At 37.3% G+C, this 23,254-nt stretch overlaps 1 protein-coding gene across 3 annotated transcripts in view; it reads left to right on the top strand.

The window, feature by feature from the left end:
• SLC25A21 (solute carrier family 25 member 21) overlaps positions 1–23,254 on the top strand; it is a 534,640-nt gene that overhangs the window by 380,534 nt on the left and 130,852 nt on the right. For all 3 annotated transcript variants that reach the window (XM_060143361.1, XM_060143344.1, XM_060143352.1), the window contains one exon: positions 3,978–4,061. In XM_060143361.1, the coding sequence (XP_059999344.1) occupies positions 3,978–4,061 (84 nt within the window). The remainder of the gene's footprint in view (positions 1–3,977; positions 4,062–23,254) is intronic.

The raw sequence follows: 23,254 nt of genomic DNA on the forward strand, positions 1-23,254 counted from the left end.
GACGAAGAAGGAAATTGCTGTTTTACATGATTGACCAAAATGCACTGTAATTATATCAACTTGAAACAGATTCCTTAGAAGAACTGATAACTCTGTGATCAGAATAAGTCATGTATAGTGGAACTAAATACAGCATGGACTTTCTCTGCAGAGTGCAGACACGCCGTAAGTGAGATGTGCAGTAGAAGAGACAGCTGTACTTGCCTTAGCCTGTTTAATGGGACCTCTAGCTGCTTTAGGATAGTAAGGAATGGTGGGAGGCTTTACAGAGGAATTAATATGTACCATGCCTGCCCATCCTTTTGCATTGCTCTGCAACACGGCTTGTGGACTCTCCTCGTGTGATGCTATTTGATGTTGCCGCTCCTGTTTGTAATGAACACAGCATCACTCATCAGACAGTCAGCTTCTAAATGGAACACTCCTCAAAGATTCCGCTGACTGTCCTTGCTGCCTGTTTTAAAGTGGGAGGGTAAGGTTTAATCACAGATATTTAGCCCAAATATATCCTTCCCGTTTTCCCTCTTCCCTCTAATGTCACTGCATAATATTGATACTATTTTCTGTCAGCCATAGATAAGATCATCTCCAGTAAAAGTAATACTAGTGTTTATTCAGTGCCAGTAAAACTCATTGTCTGACATGTGATACTCTGAAATACCATTCCTAAACATTATTCCTTGCATATGGTAATCATCTATTTGTACATCTCCTTCACATAACTATAAACTTCTAAAGGGCAGGATTATTTCTTGTTTCTTCATAATGCCCCAAATAGTGGAGTACCTAATACATAGTAAGTATTCAAGAACTCATTAACTGAGAACAGTGGATTGGAAATATTATCATCTGTTGGATTCTGAAAAAAGAAAGAAATTGCAACTAATGAGTGAAGTGCCTAGACTTCCAATAGCCAAGTTAGATAACTAGTTAATTAAGAAGTAATTGTACTCTGTATTCATTTTTGTGTAAGCTGACAGAGGACCCACCTTGGTATTACTGGTACATGCAGACATCATAGACAAAGCTGATGTCTCTAACCCCATCAATAAAAGAGGAGCTAAGGTCAATTTTCTTGCCATTAGGATTCACTTGCTTTGGTCCCTCTGGTGACTCACAGTTCCTTCTAGGACCGGGTCACATGACTGTGAGATGGCCACAGAGTTATCTGAAATGCTCCGCTGAGGAGCAGGAAAAGGCCAAACGCTCTATATTGGTCATTGACTTTATCTCATAAACACCCTCCTCTAACCCGCTCAGGTCTCCATCCACCCTGAGCAGCTGAATGCCACCAGCAGGATGCTGTAACATCCATCCTGAACGAAACACTGGAGGTTGTCATGGTGGGAGATCTTTTCTTTCACTTCTATTAAAAGGACATCTCTCCCTCTCTCAATTCCCCACCTGAAATGCTTCCTCCTGGCTTACTCTTTTTGCCTCTCTGAATCCTATAGGACCAGCTTAAATCCCTTCTCCTTCCTGAGATCCTTCCTGATCCTCTGCAGAAAGCAGTAATTGCTCCCTCCGATGAACACCTGGGCAACTTGTGCTGATGCTACTTGACATTTTGGATATTTTCCCTTTTATTGTAAAAATTTTTTTCTCATTTATTTATTGGGTTTCTTGAGAGTGGGGATAATGCCCTGGGTTTTCGTAAAACCTATAGCATCTTATTTCATATGGCAAATATTCAAAAAATACTTGGTAATTTGGGAGAAAAGTATCCAGAAAGGAATTTGACAGGGGGAAATGAACTTAATGAAAATTATTACAGATATTATGAGAAAAATCTATAAGCATGTAATGTTTTTATAATATATAAAACTATTTTAAGTTATTCTCTTGAAAGTTAGACATAAGAAATTTTTCATACCCGACAATGAATGTAGGTTACAAATATGCAAATGCAGCGACGGAGATTCTTTTCTGAATTAGGATCAAAGTCATATTTTGGAAATCGCTCTCTATGTTCCAAGATTATTTGTTGTATAAACTTACCTGTAGTTATTCCATTGTACTATTTTGTGTTTAGCATTAGTTAATTCATTTGTATCCCAAGTCCCAGATTATCTCATCTACATACAGTAGTCCAGAAATACCAAACGTGGTCCACCTACCTGACCATCAAATCATGTTCTCGATTCTAGACAGAACTGCTTACTGAGTCTTCTAGGCCAGTGGTTATACACACACCAAATGCACCTCTGGATCCAGAACAGTTTAAATGAGTTAGTTGTAATGCTTCATGATCTTCTGATAAGCTCCATGCAATTTAAATTTTAGGGATATAGTTCTTGCCTAGAAACTAACCTCCTAAAAATGATCATGCTAATAGAGATGTAAGTTTGACAAGCAAAAACATTATGAATATTTATGACATTTTAAACTTTGGCAATAGTAAGTCTAGGGCAGTGGAATATTACTTGCTGGGTTGATGAGGATCAAGAGAGGATCATGTTGAATGTATCATTTAAAAAACCCATTGATTTAAAGAAAAAAACAATCACCCAGCAAGCACACCTCTTTTATTACATTTGTTTCCTCCATTCATATTCTGGCATCATTATCTTCACCCAGACTATCATAATTGCCTTCATCATCATTCTGCCCTCCATACTCCCATTCTAATCCACCCAATCAGACAATAAATATTTTATTAGGAATTTGTATATTTCAAGTACTCTACTGGAAGAATCAACTCCTTCATCTCAGGACGGCTACTCTCCGCACAGTCACGTTCAGCACCTCTCCACTTCACAAACTCAAATGTAATCCAGCCTCACTTTCCAGTCTTATCGTCTACTTATTCTGTTCATATGCCCAATCACTTCAGTCAAAGCAAAATATTCACACTTCTCTGTGATATATGTGTTAGTTTTCAGCATAATTCCCTGGGGCCTAGAACTATAAAATAAATCATTCTCAGAATTAGCAGTTGTGTTCATGTCATAAATCTAACAATCTGAGAAAAGCATCTTAGAGTAGACAGTATTAGGGGTGTTTCTGAGAATTTCTATTTTAAAAGGCTTGCTAAAACTGTGGAGGGAAGTACAGAAGGAAGAAGGGGCTTAACTTAGAATTGGGACAAGAAGGTTAAACACAAGGAGTAGGCAGTCTAAAGAAAAGCGAAACTGGAGAACTGGGGTGTAGGGAAATGACAATACTTGTCATAAATCTCATTAGAAACAGACCCCAGGGAAAGACACAAAATACGTAAGACCCTCACACCGGGAACTTCCACATTTTGAAGGCTAGAGTTCTGAGATGCATGATCATACCAAAAACGAAGAAGAAAAAAAGAATTTGGCTTTCTAAAATGGGATACATCTTTATTGCGCACAAACTACATGCAGAGCACTGTGCTTCTGTGAAGGTCCAGGTAACCTGAACTACCCCTAGTGACCACTCTGCTCTATCATGAAGTACTGATAATAAATTGTATCACGGTATGACCCGAATTCTTGCTCTAAACGCAGGCTCCTGTCTGCCAGAATGAATTCCAAATTCATAATCAGGATCAAAGTTAGGCCATATTAGCTGCTCTGTATTTTTAAACTTTGTATTAAATTACCATCAAAGAGCACTAATTAAGATAAGAAATAGAGCTACTTATTTGTTTCATATGCATCTTCAGATTTCTGAATTATGCATTAAAACAATCTATGACATCTGTGTGTGCTTTTCGCAAAAGAAAAAAGCATAAATGCCTCAGGGTGCATCTGCCTAGCTAAGAAACAGATGAAAACAACTCTTTCTGCAGTTCTATTAAAGTACAGAGAAATATCATAATTTTAAAGGCTACAAAAATAAGGTAAAGATTATACAAGACAAATAAATCAGTAAAATCTGTAGCAAAACCCAGAATATTTTAGATTAATCTGAAAAGGCTGAGTCTCCTAAGACTTTGAAAAATGAGAAAAGCCATTTGGCAAAATCCTTAACTTGGATTTTTTTTGTTTGTTTGATTTTGTTTCTAGGTTCCAGATTCAGAGACGTGCAACTGATCCAAACAGTTACAAAAGCTTAGGACACAGCTTTCGAATGATTTTCCGCACAGAAGGGTATGTATGGTTCTTTATATATAGTCTCTATGTTGATGTGGGCATTTTAATATATTACTGCACAACGTGTTTTCTCATTTTGAATGATTTCTTTTCCTAGTCTTAGTAGGGAAAAATATTTAAAAGGGTGTCTTCCTATTTTTGTATGTGTTTTTCTGGATAATACGGTTGAAAATTAAATATGTATATGATAGAAACTACCACAAAAAGGATGTTAATAATATCCTTTATGAATAATAGTTTGATGACTAGAGGACAATTTTTATTTTGTGCTATTGAGGCTTTTTAAAGTTCTTATAACTGGGGATAGCTAAATGTGATAGTTCTTTATTTTGTTTCTTAAATATAGCGCCCAAATGTGTTCCTTGTTTGCATTCTGGTTTATGAATATTCAATCAAAACATATCTTTATCAAAAATTGATGTGTCAGGTTCATCATCCTATCTATTAGATGATCAGATAAATAGAATATTTTTGTTACATAAACTAAAATTGTCTTTGATGTATAGATTCAGTTAAAGTCTCTATTGAGCATAATTTTCCAAAGGATATTAGATGTGCTTTTTGAAGTTGTTTTCATAAGAGAATTGGTTGAAAATAATCATTATACCAAAAAGATAACAGTAATAATAACAACTAGTACATGTTTAGCCTCTACTATGTACTAGGAATTCTCCATATAACTCTTAGAGTAGGTTCTGTTAGGAGCCATTCCAGTTGGACAGATGAAGAAACCAAGACTCAGAAAAGTTAGTAATTTTCACATATCTGGTAAATCTTGAAGCTGGGACTCAAATCCAGTGAGCTTGACCCCAAAGCCCATGCTCCTAACTCTGTAGTTCACTACCTCTCTTAGCAGATTATACTGGGGCTACTCTTTTGCTAATTAAACATATGTCATTTATGTCGTCTCATGCCAATAGATTCTTTTTAACAACAGCATAGTAATTTATTTACCTACATACTGCAGTTTATTAAATTAATCCCTTTGGTGGCCCATTAGGTTGTTTCCATATTTTCACTATTATAAACAATAGTACAGTATATATTCTCATACTGTTTTTTCGCATTTATGTGTGTATGTGTGTGTGTATATATATATATATATTTCTATTTTTAAAAATTGCTATCAATGGACTTATAAGATCAAATGATATGCACATTTTATATCATAGATGTTGCCAAATTATCTTCCAAAAAGTATGTACTGACTTTTATATCCTTAGTATTTGAGAGTTCTTACTTCTCCACACCCTCTCAAACACTGGACATTATCAGTCATTATTTGATATATCTGTCACTAATATGCATCTCCTGTTTATAATCTAATAAGTGAAAAATAAAAGTGTCTTAATAGTATTCCTTTGATTGTAACTGGGGTTGAGCATACTTTTATATCATTAGGTATTCTTTCTTTCATGAATTGCTTATTTTGTGTCTCTCGCCCATTTCTCTTAGGTTATATTTTTTAATTAATTTGTAGGAGTTCTGTATATATTATAGGTACTAATCCTTCAACTATTACATAAATTACAACTATTTTCCCCAACTTGTCAGTTGTCTTACAACTATAGTGTCTTACACCTTTCAGAAGTTTGTGAGTTTTGAAGATTGTGATTTTGTGCTTATATCTATCTTTTCCTTTGTGATATCTGACCTTGATGACACATTAAAAAAGAAGGACATCCTCTAACCCCAAGATTACAAACATCTACGTCTGAATCTTTAATCCATCTGTGATTTCTTTTTTTAATGTGCAGTATGGCATATAGGAATTAAATTTTATTTTCAAATGGTTATTCAGTTGTCCAAACACCACTGCTGAAAAAATCCATTCCTTACTCACTAATTGGAAATGCTAGCTTTTTTGTATATTAAACTTCCACATATATATCAGCTAAATTTTCTATTCTGTTTCTCTATTTCCTATTCTGTTTCATTAATTTATCTATCTCTATGCCAGTATCATACTGTTTTAATTGTTTTATCTTTTGAGTGTTTCAGGAATATGTAAAAATATGGCCTGCAGTGTAAAGTCTAAATTCCTTATCAGGTGTACAGAGCCCTTCCTAGGACAGCCCTTGCTTCTTCCAGGCTCATTCCACGTTATATAGCGTGCACCACCCTGATTTATTGAGCTGTTTTCTGTCTGTCTCCCCTCTCCCACCCCAAGAATACATTTCCCTGAGGTGCACGTCTCATTTCCCTCTGTTTTCCCTATCCCTGTGTTTGGCACTGAGTAGAGATACTCAGTAAATGCATGTTGAACAAGTGAATGAAAGTCATCACACCAACATCATGATGATGCAAAATGAAAAAGAAAGATGATAATTCTTGCTATAGACCACTCCCTCTGAAGCTATGATAATGATCCTGAAGGCTGATTAAATATTTTGAGGTCATCTAGTGACACAGAATCAGCAAATTCTTGCTATTCCTCTGGTGATGTGGTACCTAAGTGTCATTGATAATATGCCCGCATTTATGGCGGTTGGGATCAAAATCATGTTCATTTTACCCAGTACATATATATATAATTAAAGAAACCATAGTTTATTATATAGTCAATAAATTATCTCTTTCCAGTAAAACAATAGTGTCAGCATTGCCAAGTTCTGTAAACTGTAACAGATATCTCTGAATTGGATGTGGGAGTTCCTTAGCCAGACTCTTCATTTCAAGTGTGTTTTAGGAAGAATTTGATGTTTCTGCTTTGATATCAAGTAATGTAACAAACATACAGTATGTGTGGTCCCTGCATAGTAAAATTGGCCTTTTCCTCGACTGTATGTTTAATTGCTTCTAAAGCAAATTGACATTCTTTCTGTAATGCCTTTAGATCTGGACATGTTGTTAGCAAAAGTCAGAAAGCTCCAGTCTTAAAGATGGAAATATTTGTAAAAATACCAAAGAGAAGGCTGCCTGTTATTTTTGATACAGAGCAAGAGCATTTCATAGCCTTAAGTTTAAAAAAAAAAAAAGAGGAAGAAAAAAGAAAAAAAAATCCTTTTAACACATGCTGTGTTGAATTTTTTTCCTAGCAAAACAGTTCCTTTTGATTTTCTTAGTTAGCTTTTACAGTATACTCTGCTTTCAAAGATGGTTTTTCACTCAGGTGCATAGAGGCCAGTTTGCTCTGTGGCCTGCAGGGAGGATAGTGCTAGTCAGTTTGACTATTAACAATTAAGAGAGCTCATCTGTTCTGGTTCTTCTTTTTTTTGTTTGTTTTTGTTTCTGTTTTTGTTTTAGGAAGAACGCAAGGGCCACGAGCGCCCGGGAACCCCCGGCCCATCTCCTGATTCTTCTTATCTAATTCCCCCAGCCCCTCAAGTTAAAGGTTTTGAAAGCTAGTCCTTTTCTGTTGTTTACAAACATTAAAGTCTGTTAACACACTTAGAATCTGCACAGAGCTCCCATTTCCCCACTGTAAGAAAGTGAAGTGGTATTGTCACCATTCTTAGAGATGCAATTCACCACCTCTCAGCCCAGAATTCACATTTCTAAGAGACAAGAGCTCAGTCACATGGTTCTGAATCCCTTTACTGCTTCTAAGATTTTTTTTCTTCTTAGAAGCATAGATACATTGTGCTGTTATTAAGGACATAGTTTTTCAACCCAGCTTTACAGAGGTGAAATTAACTTAAGTTTTTAAAACTAGGCCTTCCAAATTGTGAGTAAGGATTTCTGTTATGTGGAATTGTCATATTTACTTAGCTTTTACCAAAAAGGTCGTCATTGCAGAAAACTGACAGGGAAGGAATTTGTCACTGTTGAGAGTACCTCCATCGTCACCATGATTCTTCATCTTTCTCTGGTTTGACAGAATACACTAACAGGTCCGTCTAGTATAATCATGAGCCCAGAAGACATGAAGATTTAGCCTAGTTGACTAGGTGCCTTCAAAACCAGTAAGCTTCATTTTGTAAACTCCCCTGGCAAATAGCAGCTGGTATCTCTGTTTACCATGCGTTCCTGCATCACACCTAATTTCCTTTTGCTTCAGAGTATCTCATGAGAGTTCTTCTAGTCTATTTTTGTACTTAGCATTCCTTTAAAGAGAGTGACTGAGATGTTCACAGATGGGTGAGGGTATTATAAGTTATGCTAAAATAAAACCAGGACTGCCCACCTCCTCACTCTGCGTTCTCTGAAAATATCTAGTGGCCATTCTTTCTGAAATGAAGAGAAAAAAAAGAGTTAAACAGAACTTAAGATATTCTGGTGACATAGGTAAAGAAAGATATGAAACTAATATTTATTTTCTTCAGTGTACCAGGCACTGTGCCAGGGACTTTTTCATTTCAGCACAGCACTAGTCTCAACACAGCTCAGCATCATTATGTATGTCTGTATTTTGTGTGAGGTAACAGATGATCAGAGAAGTTAAACAACTTCCCCAAAGTCAAACAGGTATTAGTGACATACCATGGTTTTTCCATTACACTGTATCACCTTTCATTAAACACCAAATTTTGTTGTTTATTAAGTGAAAAGAAGACAATGTGGAAGTAGTGGCTGTAAACCTCTAATTTTTAAATAGCTATTCTAAAACCTTTGGTATTCCTACCCTCAAATCACATACTAATTTAAAGCAGCTTTTATCTCTTCCTTCAAGTAAAGTATGGGAGACCAGTATATGGTCAGTCAACCAAATCCTGTCGATTCTGAGGCAGCACCACAAACCTCTGACAACTCCAGACTCTTAATCCAACCATCGTTCCATCTCTTGCAGAGAGCTCCATATCTCTGATGAATTCATGGTTTTCCATCAGTCTGCTCTCATCCTGCTTGTTCCTTAGTTTTCTTATGAGGAAAATTCTTGGGCACTGGTTTGCCCAAGGCAAATAACTAGGAAACAGGAGGTCAGATTAAACTTAGTTTCAAATGAGAAACATGTTGATTGCTGGTGCCTTCAGAAATATGGTATTCTTCAGAAAGTATTACTGTAGAAAATATGTGGTTGCATTTGGGGGGCATTCGAACTGTGTTTTGTTTCACGATTTGTTTTCTGTAACCACTGATGCTGCCCCAAGTATCATCTTACAATCAGACCACTTGGTGATTATAATATTTTCTAGTTAAATGACATTTAAGGCCTCGTTTTATGAGCTCCAGCGTAATTGGCTAATTTGGTAAACTCCAGATGTGTGAGATAATGTGCCACTCGTTTAAGTGCCTTTCAGACGGCATAAATGGCACAGCCCCAGGAGGTATAATCACTCCCTCTTGTTTTCATTAAGAAGGGGAATGAGTGGCTTGTGACACAGACAAATGAAGCGGGACATCTACGACTCAAAAATCAACAACTTGGTAAGATTTGGACATTTTTCTTTTTACAGGTGGACTCACTCCAAGATCTTTAGCTTAATTTGGTGTCTAGGTGGGTCTGCCTTTTAAAAAGTGGTTTACCTAGTCTAACAGGGCCAGGTAATTTTAAAGCAACCTCTGTAAATAGAAAGACCTGCTCTTATAGAAAACCCCCCTAAGTAAAGTAGTGTCTGGAAACTCTCTCACTCTCACATGGAAGTGAGGGCAAGCATTGGATTTGAAGAGACAGTGGAGGAGATAACTCTTCCCACTACCAGGAATTGTTATTTGAGCAATCAGCAGCCTCACCACCTAAATCAAGTTCCAACTTCACAAGGCCCAGTAGTTGCTGCTACTTTTTCTCTCTCCTTTTGACCCGACTTCTCATCCAACAGAAACCCACTCATCTACCCAGTACTGGCAAGTTGGAGTGGAGCAGGTGATTCTCGGCATCACCGATCCCTGGATCCTCGGGCTGGTGCCTCTTATCTGACAACAGATCCAGTGGAGGACTCACTGCCACTTAACGAATGCAGAATTTTTACTCAGATGAATAATTACGGACCGTGCCCCAGAACCCTAAGCAGATAATCCACAGTATAAATCAGTTATGTATAGATCACTGGGGATTGACTGGGTTTGCAAGCTTGGCTTACCCAAATGAATTTGATCTTTGGTGGGTGCCAGATGTGCAGTGTGCCTTCTGTGATGAGTTTCCTGGTGCCTTGAGTACCTTCTCTCCTCTCCTTTTTACTTTTCCAAAGAGGCCCTTCCTGGTACCTACTGGACCTCCCTTGAGTGCTCCCTTGTTTGGTTTTCTTTTGTTTCCAGCTTTATTGAGGTATAATTGGCATATAACTTTATGTAAGTTTAAAGTGCACAACATGATGGTGTGATACATGCATCTATTGCAAAATAATCACCACAGTAGGGCTAGTTAACACACCCATCACCTCACGTAATTACCACTTTTGTGAGAACGTTAAGGTCTACTCTCCTAGCAACTTTCAAGGGTACAGTACAGTCTTGTTAGCTGTAGTCGCCATGCTGTACATTACATCCCTGCTCCCACACTGAGGAGTTCAGCCCTGGCCTGCCTGGGCTTCTTAACGATGGCAGAACAAACGTCCTCTTTAGTTGGGACAAAAGGAAAACAAGGAAAAAAAAAAAACATAGCAGGTGAGAGTTTGGAAAATGAAACTATAGCAAATCCATCTGGCAAATCTTATAAATGATGGAGCCAGGTCCAGAATACGGTGTTCAATAGACTGAAGCCAGTCTTCTCCCAAGCTTTCCCCAGTTCTAGAAAGACAGAAAAGAGATGATCTCAATCCAGGCATGGGCCTACTATTACTATTCTCTGATGATCTGTGCTCCTTTTAAAAATCATTTATCAATACTTTAGTATATTATACTCTTAAAATTTTAGTCATAAAGTATATGTAACGGCTTTTCACGGAAAGCTATGCTAAGAATTTTAAACTCTATTTAGCAATTCAAGGTTGAAAATTTTTAAAAAATGAAGGGTAAGGAGAAAAAAAGTACTAAAGAAGAACATTTTTTTAAAATAAAGATGTGAGATATATATATATATATATATATATATTCAATGGGATACTACTCAGTCATTTAAAAAGATGAATTATTGCCATTTGCAACAACACAAATGGACCTTGAAGGTATTACGCTAAGTGAAGTAAGTCAGACAGAGAAAGACAAATACTGTGTGATCTCACTCATATGTGGAATATAAAAATAAAACAGAGAAAATAAATGAACAAACCAATCCAAACAAAAACAAATATGTAGACACAGACAACAGAATAGTGGTTACCAGAAGGGAAGGGATGGGGGGAAATGAAATGGGTAGAGGGGATCAGCTGTATGGTGACGGATGGGAAATAAATTTTTGGTGGTGGGCATGCTATAGTGTATACAGAAGTGAAATATAATGTACCCAGGACACTTACGTAATTATCATTAACATCAATGTTACCTCAATAAAAAATAAATTTAAAAAACTAGCAGTTGAACCCACTAGTACATTACTTAGCATTTCTATTTTACCAAATTATCTTACACTGCTGCTAAAGCAAATAGTTGTTGGTTTAAGTTGTTTTGGGTTGTAAAGTAGTCTTTACAATCAGGGAGTGGATAATGAATTTTCAGAGTGCTCAGATAGCAGCATTCTGGTGCTTCCATGTCCCAGAGTTCTGTTTCCTTTTCTAAATTAGAGGTCTTTTGTTCTGCCCACAGAGTGACCTTTAAAATGGTTTCAGCTCCTAGATTTCCCTCCTGTCATCACCACAGATTGCTAGCTGACCGTCACACTCCCACTCCCCCAGCCTCGCACTAACAATGCTTTCTGACTTAACTGACTGGCCTTTGGCAAGGATTTAAGTGTTGCCAGAGAGTAAGTGAAAACGTTTGCAGTGATGTCAGCCCGTCAGCAAGGTCTGATTAAGAGACCAAACACGGCCTCTCTCAGCGAGCAGTGCTGACAAGAAGGAAGGGAGGACCAGTTGTTTGGGTGGAAGTAGTTGTCTTTTGGGAAGGTTGGTGTCTCGATTCAGAGCCTGAGCAGATATTCTTCATGTTTTTATAGACTGTTAGTGGGGGGTGAGGGGATTTCACATCTCAGTGGGAGATGTCCATTTGAAAATATTTCCAGGCCTTTATTTTAACTTATTCTGGATTTCTGATGGGCTGGATGCATAGTCATCTTGGGGGGAAAAATGTGTTTACAAAAACCAGAATCCTTTTTCTAGGTTGTTGAACTGAACATTTTCAGATGAGACTGAGAAAGAAAATCTCCAAAAACTCTTCTACCTTTGTCTGATTCTCTTATTGTAGAAAATAACTTAGGGATGATTTGACATAGACAAGGTTAAAGGAGTTAATATTTTATCTTCATCATTGATTTCAGCTACTGTCTCTGACTTTGTAGAATTACGGCTTCCAATATACTATCTTTTTTGGTAGGAAGTCTTCTATTCCTGGCCATATGCATATTTGATCTCGTTTTATTTTCCTCAGAAAGAAAAAGGTCACATGGATTTTTAATATTCTTGAACACTGTTAAGAAGTAAAAGCATTGGCAAGATACATACATACATATGCACACATACATGCATTTAAACTAAATTTAATTGCTTATGGTTTAGATTGCTACGTTTTCTCTGTAAATCCCATGAGTCAAGTGCCATTGGAGCATCCATGAGTGTGAATTATGATAAGCTTCTACTAAGCAGTTCCTGCTTAGGAATCTGTTTAGTTACCCAGTTACAATGCTCTCATCAGCAGCCCGTGAATTTTTTGTCTAGTCTCATGACTCTAGCTTTACCTCTCCTCCAGCTCTTTCAAGTGGTTTGAAACTGGAAGAAAGGAGAAGGTTCAGATGCTGTTTTTATAATAGTGATTATGTTCCAATCAATGTTTGCCATTTTGGCCCTTTTGCAAAATGTGTCCACGTATCTTACTTCACTTGATGCTCACAAGAACCCTGGCAGGTAGAAAGGTGGGGAGTATGATCTTTAGTTTTCTGGTCAGTAAACTGATAAGAGATGTTAAAGGCCTTGCCCAACACCTCATAGCTGGTGTTTGTTGGGGCAGGCATTCATCCAGGGTCTTCTGCATCCTATATCATGCTCCCCATTCTGTCAGTAACTTAATAGTAGTATTGGTAATAATAGAAGCAACATCTCAGATTTACACTGTTCCCATTGTGGGTTCAAAGCATTGCCACAGATCTCATCTCACTTGGCTGAATAGCATCTGGGAGAGGTAGAGAAGAGATGGTATGGTTGGTTACATTCTACAAATCAGAAAATTTCAGCAGAAAGTAATCTATTGAGATTGCCAGAATAAGAGATTGGATCCTAAGATCAGCACGCAAAGAATACAAAGGTTTAATTTTTTTAATGGCATCTTAGGCAAATGAAATTAGAAAAAATATATATTCTAAAATGTGGCACCATCATCTCATGAAACCAAGGTAGAGGCTTTTGATCCTTAGAGCCCTCTCCAAAAGGAAGTTACAGGATGCAGTTTAAGGTTAAGGCTAACTGCATGAACTAACTCAGTTATTTGACCTGTTGACGCCTTTACCTAACTCAACTTGAATATTGGGTAATAACCAGGAAAACCTCATGAAACATGAGATAAGGCATGTAACCAGAGTTCCTCGGATGACTTGTCAGATGGGGTGGAAATCATCATATGATTGCAATATATGTTGAAATATGTGGTCACCAAAACCTAGAGCAGATGACAGCCATATGCAGTGGCCTAGTTCTCCTGCTGATAAACACTATGTTCATAATTCTTCTCTGGCCACAGAGAACTCATGGGAAAACAAAGCCATAGGTACCAGGAATTCTAATGTAGACACAGCCTCAGTAGTAACAAAAAATGAGATAAAGTGTGGGATGAGTTTTGGAAACTGTTAAAGAGAGTTTGTAAGTTTGTGTTAAGTGAATGAGTTCTTTGATTTCTTTACATAAAACTTTTCCTAAATTAGAAGAATCAAGAAGCACAGTAAGAGATAAGGCCATGCTCTGCTGTCATTACCATTTTGTATCCTTTAAGTTTTCAGTGAACAGGTCAACATGAATTTCAAAATTCAAATAAAATTCCCAGAAGTTGGCATTATTTATAAAGGAACCTAAATTAAAAGTGTATTGCAATGTAATCCACCAAGCAATAAGACATATCAGTTACTAAAGTTCTGGCTTCATGTGTAAAATAGAATATGTGTTAGATTACAGAATGTTTCTTAACCACTTGTTCACTCCTTAATCCTCATGATCTGGCTTCTGTCTACACCCATGTTTACAAACTGCTCTCTCAGAAGCCACCACGGGACCCGTATCCTCTTCCAGAGAATCTGAGACACTAATGATCGTTAGATGTGCTATTATTTTACATACCATTAGAAAGAAAAAATGCTGACCATTAAACTCCTTGGAGTGATGTGACAAGGGATATGGGTGTTGAATGAGAAGGAGAAATTTTGAATGACTTCCTAATTTTGAGCATGGATGACTGGTGATAGCCAAGTTATGTCATTGGCACATTCAGAAATCTTTGATGATTTCCCGTTGATCCATGTGGTAGGCCATCACTAAGATGGCCCCAATGACCCTGCCTCCTTGTGTTTATGTCCTTGTATAATACCCTCCTTTTGAGCATGGACTGGGCTTGTTGACTCTCTTTCAATGAAGTGAATATGGCAGAAGTGATGAGATGTCACCTTTGAGATTAGCATACAAAAAAACTGGCATCCATCATGGTAGCCCTTTCTTATTCTTCCTGCTCTTTTGGTTTCTTGCTTTTCTGTTGCCTTGAGGTCACTGCCCTATGGAGGAGCCCATGTGTCAAGGAATTAAAGGTATCTCTGGCCAATAGCCAGTGAGGAACTGAGGCCCTCAGTTCAACAACAACCTGGAAGGAACTGAGTCCTACCAAGGACATGAGTGAGCTTGGAAATGAATCTCTCACCAGTGAAGTCTTCAGATAAAACCTCCAGCCCAGCTGACAGTGTGTCTGCAACCCCTTAAGAGACCTTGAGTCAGAGGCACATGTTCCTGACCCACAGAAAGTGTGTGATAATAAATTTTACCACGAAGTTCTGCAGAAATTTGTTACACAGAAAAAGTTAATGCAATACACAAAAGCAAATCCAGAACACTTGATATGATTTTTATTTGGGGCCCTCCTTTCAGACTTTATCTTATCTAGTGTCATCACATGCATCTTATCTTCAAGCCCTGTGGACCAAATATAACTGCTGAAACGATTTTCTGTGTTTTGCTCATGCACATTTATCAGCCAGAATGGCATTTCGCCTTTTGTCCGGCTATGGATATTCTGCTCATCCATAAATGCCCAGCTCATATGCTACTTTCTCTTTGATTCTTTTTCTCATCATCCAAAATGGTAACAGTTTTCTCCATCTGTTCTCTTATGGCAGTTTTTTTCTACTGTAACAGTTCCCTTCAGAGTCAGAGAAACCTGGATTCAAATCCTATATATAAGTTTTGGGACCTCAGGCAGATTACAATCTCATTGTACTCCTATTTCTTTATTTGTAACATGGAGATAGTAACATCTACTTTACTATGTTGCCAGCACTAAGTATAGGTATATAAATATGCACACAATCATTGTTAGCTAGTTCCATTATTAGTTCCTTATATTATAGCTAATTATTTGTAACTATTCACAATTATTTAAATGTGTGGAACTCTGATGAAATCATCTTTGGGGCTTCTAAAATATACCACACAGTTCTTTGTATATAATCATCATCCAGCTTATGTTTGCTGAATTTAATTGAATGATTGCTATTTCCTTATACTCTTCTGGCCACATTAATATAGAAAATAAATATGGTCAAATCAAAGCAAATGCCAAGAAAAATTTATGGCTCTGGTAATATCATTAAGACCAAGATTCTAAAGATTATAATTTGTATAATTATAATTCTAAAGATTATAATCTATCTCCAGATTAACCTCTTTTAACAGCCTTGGGAAGACAGTAGAATATTTTTAATGGCCATGTGGTGGCTGAAGGTAGGGGGTTGGATTTTGGCATGTGGGTTTTAGATTCAGGGGACTCAGCATTCACAAGTGTTTCTGGGTGGTATTGGGGGATTTAGTTAGGGAAATTGGAAGGGCTGATGACCCAAGTCAGGAACAAACAATTTACTCCCATTGCTTGGAACGTGTTCCGTCTTCACCACTGAACTTATGACACTGCCTGACTGGAGTTTAATAAGCCCAGGAAGCTAAAACAGTACAAATAAAAACCAAATACTCAGGTCAATAAAAAGATGAATTAAAATGAAAGCAAAAGAGTGTTTAAAACAGAATGAGAGGCAAATCAAGTGTTAGAATTTTAAAAGACAATATTAACAGACTTTCGGTTCCAACAACCATAGTAGCTTGCATCAGAGCAGCTCTCCTGCTGAAAACAATTATAAACATTGGACAAAATATACAAACTACTTTTTTAAGGCAATAGAGAGCCACCAAACCAGGCAGAACTTGTGAGGGGCTACAAGACCTGAGGGAAAGAAGCCCATCTCAGTGAGCTCTACATTCACTCTGGCTTTTTCTGTAAAGGCTTTGCTAAGTCTTACAGGAAAGGTTGGGAGAGGAAGATGAGATCAAGTCTTAGTTGAGGAGAGAGATGAGTTGGAGGCTGGCGTTCAGGGCTGGCAAATGGCTGAGACCTAAGAAGCAAAAATCGCAGAGAAGAGAGAAACTGCAGAGGAGTGAACCCAAAGATCTATAAGCAATTTCCCCTTGAGGCATTTGCGAACTCCTAAGCTTCATGGGAGCAGGAAGAAACTCCAAGAAACCCAGCAATAACAAACCAACAACAGACTAACAAAAAAGAAAACCCAAAAACAACAACAAAAAAAAACCCCAGAAGTTGAGAAGCTTAGAGATGAGCAGAGATTTAAGCAGCCCCGTGATGCTGGGGAGACAAGGTTTGGCGTTCAAGCCCAACCAGGTGGAAGAGTTCTGGTAAACACTCTGAGTTTGCAGTTGAGACCCAGAATGTCCACTCCTCAGATAAGGGCTATGCCTTAGAAGTAAAGCACAATCTCATTGTCCCTATAAAGCCTAAATCCAGCCTCAGCAAGATGAAGGTGATCTACTAGACTCCATCTGTTTACTAAGAGAAAATTATTCCTCTTTGGGCGGAGATAGCACCATCCAGAGACTCTTTGATTTTTTTTTTATGCACACTGTCCTGTATTCAATTAAAAAATTACAGGATCTTAGGGGGAAAAAGACCAAATAACCACAGTAAGTGACTCAAATTTTGGAATTATCAGACAGGAATTTTAAAATTTAATCTAATTTTTACTGTCGTAAAATATACATAACATAAAACTTGCCATGCACAACCTGCCAAGACTGAATCAGGAGAAAATAGAAAATATGAACAGACAAATCACAAACACTGAAATTGAAACTGTGATTACAAATCTTCCAACAAACAAAAGCCCAGGAACAGATGGCTTCACAGGTGAATTCTATCAAACATTTAGAGAAGAGCTAACATCTATCCTTCTCAAACTCTTCCAAAATATAGCAGAGGGAGGAACACTCCCAAACTCATTCTACGAGGCCACCATCACCCTGATACCAAAACCAGACAAGGATGTCACAAAGAAAGAAAACTACAGGCCAATATCACTGATGAACATAGATGCAAAAATCCTCAACAAAATACTAGCAAACAGAATCCAACAGCACATTAAAAGGATCATACACCATGATCAAGTGGGGTTTATTCCAGGAATGCAAGGATTCTTCAATATATGCAAATCAATCAACGTGACACACCATATTACCAAATTGAAGGAGAAAAACCATATGATCATCTCAATAGATGCAGAGAAAGGTTTCGACAAAATTCGACACTGATTTATGATAAAAACCCTGCAGAAAGTAGGCATAGAGGGAACTTTCCTCAACATAATAAAGGCCATATATGACAAAGCCACAGCCAACATCGTCCTCAATGGTGAAAAACGGAAAGCATTTCCACTAAGATCAGGAACAAGACAAGGTTGCCCACTCTCACCACTCTTATTCAACATACGAATGGAAGTTTTAGCCACAGCAATCAGAGAAGAAAAGGAAATAAAAGGGATCCAAATAGGAAAAGAAGAAGTAAAGCTGTCACTGTTTGCAGATGACATGATACTATACGTAGAGAATCCTAAAGGTGCTACCAGAAAACTACTAGAGCTAATCAATGAATTTGGTAAAGTAGCAGGATACACAATTAATGCACAGAAATCTCTGGCATTCCTATACACTAATGATGAAAAATCTGAAAGTGAAATCAAGAAAACACTCGCATTTACCATTGCAACAAAAAGAATAAAATATCTAGGAATAAACCTACCTAAGGAGACAAAAGACCTGTATGCAGAAAATTATAAGACACTGATGAAAGAAATTAAAGATGATACAAATAGATGGAGAGATATACCATGTTCTTGGATTGGAAGAATCAACATTGTGAAAATGACTGTACTACCCAAAGCAGTCTACAGATTCAATGCAATCCCTATCAAACTACCACTGGCATTTTTCACAGAACTAGAACAAAAAAATTCACAATTTGTATGGAAACACAAAAGACCCCGAATAGCCAAAACAATCTTGAGAATGAAAAACAGAGCTGGAGGAATCAGGCTCCCTGACTTCAGACTATACTACAAAGCTACAGTAATCAAGACAGTATGGTACTGGCACAAAAACAGAAAGATAGATCAGTGGAACAGGATAGAAAGCCCAGAGATAAACCCATGCACATATGGTCACCTTATCTTTGATAAAGGAGGCAGGAATGTACAATGGAGAAAGGACAGCCTCTTCAATAAGTGGTGCTGGGAAAACTGGACAGCTACATGTAAAGGTATGAGATTAGATCACTCCCTAACACCATACACAAAAATAAGCTCAAAATGGATTAAAGGCCTAAATGTAAGGCCAGAAACTATCAAACTCTTAGAGGAAAACATAGGCAGAACACTCTGTGACATAAATCACAGCAAGATCCTTTTTGACCCATCTCCTAGAGAAATGGAAATAAAACCAAAAATAAACGGGACCTAATGAAACTTCAAAGCTTTTGCACAGCAAAGGAAACCATAAACAAGACCAAAAGACAACCCTCAGAATGGGAGAAAATATTTGCAAATGAAGCAACTGACAAAGGATTAATCTCCAAAATTTATAAGCAGCTCATGCAGCTCAGTAACAAAAAAAAAAACAACCCAATCCAAAAATGGGCAGAAGACCTAAGTAGACATTTCTCCACGAAAGATATACAGACTGCCAACAAACACTTGAAAGAATGCTCAACATCATTAATCATTAGAGAAATGCAAATCAAAACTACAATGAGATATCATCTCACACCAGTCAGAATGGCCATCATCAAAAAATCTAGAAACAATAAATGCTGGAGAGGGTGTGGAGAAAAGGGAACGCTCTTGCACTGCTGGTGGGAATGTGAATTGGTTACAGTACGAGAACAGTACGGAGGTTCCTTAAAAAACTACAAATAGAACTACCATATTACCCAGCAATCCCACTACTGGGCATATACCCTGAGAAAACCATAATTCAAAAAGAGTCATGTACCAAAATGTTCATTGCAGCTCTATTTACAATAGCCAGGAGATGGAAACAACCTAAATGTCCATCACCGGATGAATGGATAAAGAAGATGTGGCACATATGTACAATGAAATATTACTCAGCCATATAAAGAAACGAAATTGAGCTATTTTTAATGAGGTGGATGGACCTAGAGTCTGTCATACAGAGTGAAGTAAGTCAGAAAGAGAAAGACAAACACCGTGTGCTAACACATATATATGGAATTTAAGAAAAAAAAATGTCATGAAGAACCTAGGGGTAAGACAGGAATAAAGACACAGACCTACTAGAGAATGGACTTGAGGATATGGGGAGGGGGAAGGGTAAGCTGTGACAAAGCGAGAGAGTGGCATGGATATATATACACTACCAAACATAAAACAGATAGCTAGTGGGAAGCAGCCGCATAGCACAGGGAGGTCAGCTCTGTGCTTTGTGACCACCTAGTGGGGTGGGATAGGGAGGGTGGGAGGGAGGGAGACGCGAGAGGGAAGAGATATGGGAACATATGTATAACTGATTTCACTTTGTTATAAAGCAGAAACTAACACACCATTGTAAAGCAATTATACTCCAATAAAGAAGAAAAAAAATTGCCATTTTAACCATGTTTAAGTATACAGTTCAGTACATTCACATTGGTGTTGAAACCATTGCCCCTATCCATCTCTAGAATGTTTTCATCTTCCCAAATTGAACTCTGTAACCATTAAACAATAACTCCTCCTTTTTCCCTCCCCCCAGGCCCTGGCAAGCACCATTCTATTCTCTGTGTCTATGAATGTGACTACTCTAGGTATTTCATATAAGTGGAATCATACATTTGATTCATATCACATTTGCCTTTTGTGTGATTGGCTTATTTCACTTAGCATGAAGTCTTTAAGATTCGACCATGGAAGCATGTGTCAGAATTTCCTTCCTTTCTATGTCTGAATAATATCCCATTGTATGTACAGATCCCATTTTATTTATCCATTCATATGTCAGTGGACACTGGGTTGTTTTCACCTTTTGACTATTGTCAAAGATTTGAAGAAATATTTGTATACCCATGTTCATAGCAACATACTTGCTTTCAGTTCTTTTGGGTATATATGCAGAAGTGAAATTGCTGGATCATATGGTAGTTCTATGTTTAATAGAGACTTTTAAAGATGTAATAAATATGTTCAGAAAAGTAAAAGAAAAGATGGAGAATTTCACCAGAGATTTGAAATCTGTTTTTAAAAAAAGACAAATGGAAATGTTGAAAAATATTGTAACAGAAAATAAGAATTCAATAGGTGGGTTTTCAACCCATATGTTATATTGTCAGCATGTAACTTGTTAACTGTTTTATAAGTTCTTAAATATTAGGGACTGTGTTTTATCTTACCAGTGTGCCGTGGTAGGTACTCATTATTACAATTACTTGATTGAATAAGTACAGGAGTAAAAATAATGATAATAATGATTATTATACATATATTTTTGATGAGGGAAATCACAAAATTTTTTAAAAACTCATTTTAAGCAACCAAAAAAAAATTAAAATTTACCAGAGGCCAGTCACTTTGCTAAGTGACTAACTTAGCATGCACTAACTCGGTTAGTTCTCACAACCTATAGGGAGGAACTATCACTCTTCCCATTTTATCGATGAGTCAACCAAGGCCCAAAAGTTTATGTAACTTGTCTAATGTTTCATAGGTTGAAGAAATTTGAACCCACATGATCCGGATCCAGATCTTTACATCTACATTATTTAAAAAGAATTCTTTTTGAAGAAACATAGATTGTTCTGCTTTGGCTGAGTAGCTAGGTGCAAATTTTAGAAAATAAATGGAAAATTGAGACACCAAATTGCATAGTGACATCTGCTAGGGTACTAAACTCTTTTTGTAATATGACCTTTACATTTTTTCAGATGTTCCTTCTGGACAACAGGGCACTACTTAATGTATTTTGGCATGGGCTCTGTTATGCATGTTTGACATATAAGAAACACCACGATAATGAACAGAATGTCCCTTCTTTCTCCTGAAACTCCAAATTGCTCAGGGCCATAAGATACAAACTGGGGGTTTAAAGTTGACACTCTCAATTTCCTCCTTTCATGTTTGTGGATCTCATTTGCAGGATGCTGACATTTTACCTTTTCTACATCCCTGTCTTCACTCCTCTCTCTACCCCATCATCTGTCTTAAATGTTTAATCTTTTGGCTGTACCACCTCAGAGCACGTTGGCTTTTGATGGCAGATGTCTTCTCCAATGATGGGACATTCCTTGGGGAAATCCATTTTCTTTCAGCCTTGGCAGGGAAGATCATACACTTAGTACACAGAACAAAGGGAGTATTCATCAGGACCTTAAGATTCCCGATATATTTGCCTTCAGCTCTCTTTTCTTCAAACTCTTTGTTCATCCGGGTTACAGTTCTAAGTGTCCTGCATCCTATTTGGATCTCTTCTTTTGGACCCTCCAATATAACAGATCTTTTCTTTATCTCTCTCCCTTTCTTTTTTCCTTTTTTCCTCCCTTTCTTTCTTCCTCTCTTCCCTCCTTCCTTCCTTTCTTTCTTTCTTTCTTTCTTGAAAAAAGAACTACTCATTTCAGACAGAATTAAAGTAAATAAAATTTTTAAAACAACTCTTTTTTGTGATATTAGACAATCGTATTGTTAAGTATCCCTTATTCCTCTCTGGTGTGAGGGCCAATTCCCTAAAGTTTATAAAGCTTTTTTATATAGGCAATGAACATTATGCAAGCTAAGAACAGATATCTACATCTTTTCTATATTTATGCTGTTTCTTTGCCAGCTTAGAGGAACACTTGTAACCCACCAAGCAAATAGTATTTAGTGGCTGCCCATGTATACACAGCCCTCTGTTAGGCAGCACACAGAGTATGTAAAAGAGACACAGCTTTGGCCTTCTAAAAGCTTAATTCTGCAATGCAGTGACTGTAATGAGCAAAAATTCTTATTTCAGTCACATGACTATTAACCTTTGTGATAAAAGTTTTCCGAAAGCAACAGGTAGAGATTTCACCAGTTGGAAAATAGATTTGCATTTTCAATACCTCCATACCTCTTAACACTCTTACAAAACCATTCTCAATCACAGGGAAAAGACACACGAAAACTGCATAGGGACTTTCCAGACAGAAGTAAACTGTCCCAATAGGAAATAAAAATCTTCAAAGTGTCCCTTTCATTGGACTTGTTTCTTTTCTTACAACAAATGGACACATCAGACATAAAATTTAATTGAGACACACTAAAGTAAGACGTGGCTTACCTGAATAGGAGAGGTCACAGCATTCCATTAAGGAGACAGCAAGGCGCTAACAACGCATTGACTACTTTATATCACAGTATATTGAACTTGTAGTCACCACCAACTATTTAGGATTTCAACAGCCTCCCGTTAAACTCTGCTGCGTGATTCTGTTTTACATTTCTCTTCCTGTGTGTTTGTTTTAATTTAAGAGCCAGTATGCATATTGACAATTCTTTGACAGCAAAGGTAAAACCACCAGGAGTGTATCTGTTTATTGAGGACTGACAGCTTTATAGCTAACATAAAAATAATCTAATGTTTATTGGGGCAAATGTTTGGACGGAGGATTAAGTGAAACTACCGAATAGAGAAAACCTTTTCATCCTATTCAGACTTTTCAAATAAGGTTTGGGATCAACTACATAA

The sequence above is a fragment of the Lagenorhynchus albirostris genome, chromosome 1, assembly GCF_949774975.1.
Source record: "Lagenorhynchus albirostris chromosome 1, mLagAlb1.1, whole genome shotgun sequence".
NCBI classification, from domain to species: domain Eukaryota; kingdom Metazoa; phylum Chordata; class Mammalia; order Artiodactyla; family Delphinidae; genus Lagenorhynchus; species Lagenorhynchus albirostris.